This window comes from Dipodomys ordii, unplaced genomic scaffold, assembly GCF_000151885.1.
Source record: "Dipodomys ordii isolate 6190 unplaced genomic scaffold, Dord_2.0 Scaffold8, whole genome shotgun sequence".
Lineage (NCBI taxonomy): Eukaryota > Metazoa > Chordata > Mammalia > Rodentia > Heteromyidae > Dipodomys > Dipodomys ordii.
The window spans coordinates 17,585,687-17,592,646 of NW_012267224.1; the positions used below are offsets into that span (position 1 = coordinate 17,585,687).

General features: G+C 38.7%; 1 protein-coding gene across 1 annotated transcript in view; it reads left to right on the forward strand.

Moving 5' to 3' along the window:
- The window catches only part of Pgm2 (phosphoglucomutase 2), a 46,638-nt gene extending 40,286 nt beyond the window's left edge, over positions 1 to 6,352 (forward strand). The window contains exons 14-15 of the mRNA XM_013008902.1: positions 885 to 1,018; positions 5,955 to 6,352. Coding sequence (XP_012864356.1) covers positions 885 to 1,018; positions 5,955 to 6,057 — 237 coding nt within the window. The 3' untranslated portion in view covers positions 6,058 to 6,352. The remainder of the gene's footprint in view (positions 1 to 884; positions 1,019 to 5,954) is intronic.
- Positions 6,353 to 6,960: the final 608 nt, after the last annotated feature.

Genomic DNA, 6,960 nt, shown 5'->3' on the forward strand with positions numbered 1-6,960 from the left:
TGTCCTGACAGGCAGACACATCAACTGTCATCTCCTCTTTGTTCTTCTGTTTATGCTTAGCAAATTACATCTATTATGGAGTCTGGGGAACTATCACCTACAAATACCACAGTCAGAGCTTTATAAAAAATCCTTATGAATTTTGTTTGGCAACGTTTCATCGTGTGAGAATGTTAAAAGGGTGCCATTGATCAGGATGGCATTGTTTTCATAAACTGCTTTGTTGAATGACAGTTCCTTTATACAACTACTTAAGCATTATAAAAAAAGTTTCATTTTGCAATAGTGAACTCTGATGTAATTTTAGTGCATTATTAATCCATTTGAATCAGTTTCTTGTGAAATGATATATTTTCATTTGAATAAAACTTTAGTAACTTCAGTAGATCAAGGGAAGTTAAAATCTACTCTACAAAGTTACTAATGTTTTTATGTTATTATTACCACATGGTAATTATTCCCATGAATACCTTCTCTAATTTTTTCAAAAATGTTTTTTTTTGCCAGGCATTGGTGGCTCATGCCTGTAATCCTTGTTACTCAGGAGGCTGAGGTCTGAGGATTATGGTTCAGAGTCAGCCCAGGCAGATAAATCTAAGTGACTTATCTCCATGTGGCTAGCAAGAAGCTGTAAGTGGAGCTGTGGCTCAAGTGGTCAGATGTTAGACTTGAACAAAAAAATCCAAGCAAGAGTACAAGGTGCAGAGTTCAAGCCACAGTAGCAGTGTGCGCACGCACGTGCGCGCACAACATGCACACCCACACACTGTGTTCTTATCTAGTTTATTTGTTTGCCATGATTTTCTTGCTTATCCAAATGAAAGTATTGACTAGGCTACAATGGCTACAATGACGCTATGTAACACATATGAATTAATTCCTAGGTTCTTCCTACTAGTAAGAGCAGCCAGATGATCACATTCACTTTTGTTAATGGATGTGTGGCCACAATGAGGACCAGTGGGACAGAGCCCAAGATCAAGTATTACGCGGAGCTGTGTGCCCCGCCAGGTAACAGGTATGTTGGCAGCCGCTGGTGAAGGTTTTATTCCCTGGGCCTCCTAGTTGGTTCTGTTCAAGTACTAGGTAAAAGTGCACATCTTTCCAATGTATAGTTTAATTAAACTGTGGCTACCTTGTGGTACAAACAATGCTTGAACATCCAGAGATACACATGCTTGTCTTTTTTTCTCTCTTTTTGTTTCTTTTTAGCACTCTTACTGCTTGCTTACTTCCCTCCTATTCTTTTTATGGGAAAGTTACATTTCTAATGTCAGTAATAAAAACAAACTATTTTCTGGGTACTTTTATTAATAACGGGTACCATAGAGTTATTATTATTGTTGTTATTATTAACCTGTGGCATTATTCTTATCCTGTGGTCTGCCCAAGTCTCTGATAAAATCTGTTCCAATTCAATAAAGATCTTTGAGTATCTGTATAGGTGTGAGCCTTTAGTCCAGAAAGGATAAAGAACCATATCAGAAGGAGTCTTTGCTGTTACAGAGATGGGGAGTTTTTTAGCTGCAGGTTCAAAAAGCCTGTTGCTCACCTTCTAGCCATGTACCATTTTGAACTTTCATGCATAAAATGGTACATGTCCTTGCATGTGAAAATTTGACCTGGCATAAATATGTAGTGTGCAGTGCCCTTCTCCATTCTAAAGAGAAGTAACAGTGTTTCAAAGGTGAGTTAAGTCAGAGCTGTCCCATAGAAAGTAAATCCAAGCTGTAGATGCAATTAAATTTTTTTTCTATTAGCTGGGCTCTGGTGACTTATAGCTATAATCCTAGCTACTCAAGAGGCTAGGATCTTCAAAATAACCAGCAAAATGCCAGGCTGCAGGCATGACTAAAGTGGTAGAGCACCAACAGAACAAGCAAGCTGAGTGAGCATGAGGCTCTGAGATCAAACCTCAGTAATGAGGGGGAAAAATCCACTAACTCTATTTTATATATTTATTTATTACTAACTACATTTTAACAGTGAAAAGGTGCAAGTGAAGTTAATATAAATAATATTTAGCTTAATATAGCCAAAATATTATCATTACAACAGTATAATCCCTGGGAAAATTATTGAGATTTTTTGGTTTTTAAACTGTACTTAAAAAAAAAAAATCTTTCCTTTATTGCTACTGGGGATCAAACCCAGGATGCTGTACTTGCTAGGCAAGCACTTTGCCACTGAGCTTCATCCCAGCCCCATTTTGTTACTTTTTAAAGAAAAAAAAAAAAAAAAGACCTATAAGACTGCCTGGAGGAAGTCCATAAACTTGCAGCATGTTGAAATTTGGATGACAGATTTTTACTGGAACACTTGACCTCTCTTTATATTTCACAAATATTATAGTAGATAAAGTAGATTTTGATACCATAATTATTTCAATAACTGAATTAAATGTCTCTTTTTTAAAATTAATTTGGATTTTAGGGGACAAAATATCAGCCATAAAGCCAACATATAAAAGCAGTTCTTTTTCTGTGAATTCTAAATTGTCAATAATTTATTAAAAAATAATATGCTTTTATCAGTATTTCTGTATGGGTAAATAATAAGCTATTGACAGGCACTGGTGGCATACACCTAGCTAGTCAGGAGGCTGAGATCTGAGGATCATGATTTGATGCCAGCCCAGGCAAAAAGTTCATGAGACTCTTTTTTTTTTTTTTTTCATGAGACTCTTAACTCCAGTTAACCACCCAGAAAACTGGAAGTGGAGCTGTGGCTCAAGTAGTAGAGCACTAGCTTTGAGCACAAAAGTTCAGGGATAGTATCCAGGCCCTGAGTTCAAGCCCCAGGACTGGCGTGCGCACAGACACACACAGACACTACTTGTAGGGCTTAAACTTAGGCCCTGGGCACCGTCCCTGAGCAATTTACATGCAGTGCTAGTGCTCTGCCCCTTAGAGCCACGGTGCCACTTCTGGTTTTCTGGTAGTTAGTTAGAGACAAGAGTCTCGTGGACTTCCCTGCCAGGGCTGGCTTTGAACTCAGCCTCTCCTGAGTATCTAGGATTACAGGTGTGAGCCAATGGCACCCAGCTAATAAGCTCCTTTATACCATATTAAATATCGCTTTCCATAGACATTTCTTTGTATTTCTCATCTTACTTAGTATTTTTACATTTCTATGCACCTTTTTTTTTTTTAACATTTGGTAGTACTGGAGTTTGAACTTAAGGCATGGAGTCTATTAGGCTGGTGCAGTACTGCTGAGCCTTGCTTCCAGCCCTGTTCTACACTGGTAATTTTTAGGATGAGGGTTTCACTTCCCAGATGGACATTTACCTAGGGATGAACTGCCTGCTTTTAGATTTTCTGTTGTTGCTGGGTTCATAAGAACATGCTACTATGTTCACCTTCTTGTCTATGGAGATCAAGTCTTGCAGGCTTTTCTGCTTAGGCTGGCCTGGAACTTGGATTCTCCCAGTCATAGTCTCTCATGTTGCTTGGGAAGACAGGCGGGCTGTATTGTTCCCAACTATGAGTTGAGAAGGGATCATGTGAACTTTTCTACTTGGGATGGTGAATTATAATCTTCCCATTTGTAACCTCTCAAGTAGCTAGGGTTACACCATGAACCACCAGCACCTGGCCTGTATGCATTCTTTTTGTTTGTTTGTTTTAATCAAAGGACTTAGTGCAACTTAAAGATCTGTTTTCCCAGAACCCTCCTCCCCCTCCTCCTCCTCCTCCTCTTCTTTTTTGTCAGTAGTAGGGCTTAGACTCAGGGTCTGGGTGCTGTTCCTAAGCTCTTTTTGCTCAAGGCTAGCACTCATAGGGACTCTTCTGTCTAGGCTGGGTTGAACTGAGATCCTTAGATCTCAGCCTCCTAAGATTACAGGTGTAAGCCACTGGTGCCTGGAATGTCTCTTCTTTTCTTTCTTTTTTTTTGGGGTCCGGTCGTGGGGCCTGAACTCTGGGACTGGGCGCTGTCCCTCAGCTCTTCAGCTCAAGGCTAGCACTCTACCACTTGAGCCACACAGCGCCACTTCTGGCTTTTTTCTTATGTGGTGCTGAGGAATCGAACCCAGGGCTTCGAGCATGCAAGGCAAGTGCTCTACCACTGAGCCACCTTCCCAGCCCCATGTCTCTTCTTTTTTATTTAGTGTTTATGGCTCTATGCCATTATTTATTTGAGCTCTAGGGCTGAAGGTATGGCTCAAGTGATAAAACACTTACCCAGCAAGTTCAAAATTCTAGTTGCAATTACTGGTGATGGGGGAAGAGGGACTCCTGAATCATATTAGTATTAGGATGGGGAATAGTAAGACATATTTCCGTTTTAGGAATTATTACATTACTAAATCATGTGCAGTAGTACTGATCTTCTCTCCCATCATGTAAATGCATATAAATGCAATGTCAGAAACATTAAATCAATAGACAGATATACCATGGCTAAAACCATACCAGATTAACAAATAATAGTTAACAGCAAATCCCCTGAGTTTCATTCTTAGGTTTTGTTTTTAAATATTGTTTTAAATCATTATTACTCTATTTACTTTCCTGAGAACTGTTATTTTCTTCATAGCATATTTATAGAGAAGGAAAAGCAGCCAGTGTAATTCCTAATGTTTATGAGACATTTTATACATATGTTGTCAGTAGGGATAAAATAATTACAATGCTAGGTACATTTATTCAGGTCGTTGGGCCAAATTCTGTGCTAATTACTTTATGTAATGTATCTCAATCTGAATAACAACTCTCTCAAGAGGGTAAAGTCTTTATTCCAATTTTACAAATGAAGAATCCAGACCTGAGAGGCTGAGGCTCCCTGCCCCAGGGCACATAGCTACTAGCACCTAGTGGAGGCACAATTAATGTCTATAAATCCATTGCTTTCATTGTGCTAGTTAGCTCCTGTAATATAAAAACAAGCTCACATAATTACAGGTACTGTCATTTCCATTAAATGAGCTTTGCATATGAACTTTGCAGGTAGTTAAGAGTAAAGTTTGAAACATTTTGTTTTTCAAATCCAGATATTTTTGTTTGAAACTTACAGTAACTCACGCTATGTTCCATAAGCTGCTGCAAACCAGCAGCATAACCGAGTGGATTGTTTGCCACATATAAATAAGGAGTTTCCATATTCCTTGCATACTTGATTCTTAGGTCAACTTCCCTATTTTTGTCTATACTTTAGTTATGACAGTTTTTTGCTTGTTTCTTTTTCAAGATGAATTACATTCCCAAGGGAAAATAGTCAGGGGGCATTTCCTGGTGTTTGATGGCTCAGACCTGCAAACAGATTGTCCCCTGATGGGATGGGTTGACACTAGGGACAGGCTTAGCCTGGGGGATTCAGAACTCAGGATATCCTGGATAAAAGTACAGCAGGATTTGGAATCAAGAAAGTTTTCTCTACACTAGTAGGTACATGCATTGGAAATCTAGAGATGCTAGGCCCAAAATCTAAAAATTCTAATGTGGCAGACGCTGGTGGCTCATGCCTGTAATCCTAGCTACTCAGGAGGGCAAGATCTGAAAATTACCATTCAAAGCCAGCCCAAGCAGGAGAGTCTCTGAGACACTGACCTCTCGTTAACCAGCAAATAGCTGGAAGTGGGGCTGCGTTTCTGGTGGTAGAACACTTAAGTGAAGAAGGGACAGCATCCAGGCCCTGAGTTCAAGCCCTAGCACCAGAGCACACGCACGCACGCACGCGCACACACACACACACACACACACACACACACACACACACACACTCTAATGCAAAGAATAAGAGGTAATTGGGAAAAACCTTTAAGAAAAATAAAATAATATCTTATTGGGACTTTTTTTCATCAGTTAACAGATATATTTCCATGCATAAGTTATTGGAGTTCTGTTTTCTTATTAGGTCTTCCTCTTGGGGTTAGTGCACTTGGTCAATGGAGAGTGTTTGAAAGACATGTTAGAATAATCCCTTGACCTGGATTCCCTCCTCTCATTTCCCAGTGATCCTGAGCAACTGAAGAAGGAACTGAATGACCTTGTTGATGCTATTGAAGAAAACTTTTTCCAGCCACAGAAGTATCATCTGCAGCCAAAGGCAGAGTGAAGGACTCTGGTCTGAATGGATTTACATTTACCTCCAGTTAAGCAGAACTTGACTTTTTAAAGCAATATGTCTAAGGGCCAAGCAATTCAAATTATCACTCTTAAATATTTATATAGCTTATGGAGATACGTTTTCCTCCTTGTTTTATGTTTATTCTTTAAGAACTTGAGGAAAAGTAAGCAAACATCTTTATTAAAATGCTGCCATGAGCCGGCATCCTATGCTGTAATTCTAGTGATTCAGAAGACTGAGATACAAGGATCCATTTGAAGTCAGCCTGGGCAGGAAAGTCTGTAAGACTCCTATCTCCAAGAAACTACCAAAAAGCTGGAAGGGAAGCTATGGCTCAAGTGAACAGCATCAACCTTGAGTAAAAAAGCTAAGAGATAGGACCTGAATTCAAGCCCCAGTACACACACACACATATACACTATACACACATTCTATTATACCTGGGCATTATCTGGATTTTTTTAATGAAAAATTTTACACACACACACACACACACACACATATACACTATACACACATTCTATTATACCTGGGCATTATCTGGATTTTTTTAATGAAAAATTTTAAAATAACTTTCAAAAGAAGATTGTAATTAATGTCTTCATTTGCATAAATGTGTGTCTTCTGTGTAATTCTTTTGATATGCAATTGAAATAATCAGAAAGCCTATACAGTTATTAAGTTCTAGGCTGCCACTTTTAGGTATATTTGTAGTTTATGTTTCTATGAAATTCTTATAATTAAAATAAATGAGTAGGTCAAATGTTGTCTTCATGTTTGGGAAATATTCAATTCATAGGAACCTGTGAAGTGAAACAAAAGCAGTGTTAAAAGAGTTTTTCAATTTTGTTTTATATAAAACTCCGTTTTATATGGATGCCAGTGAGTATC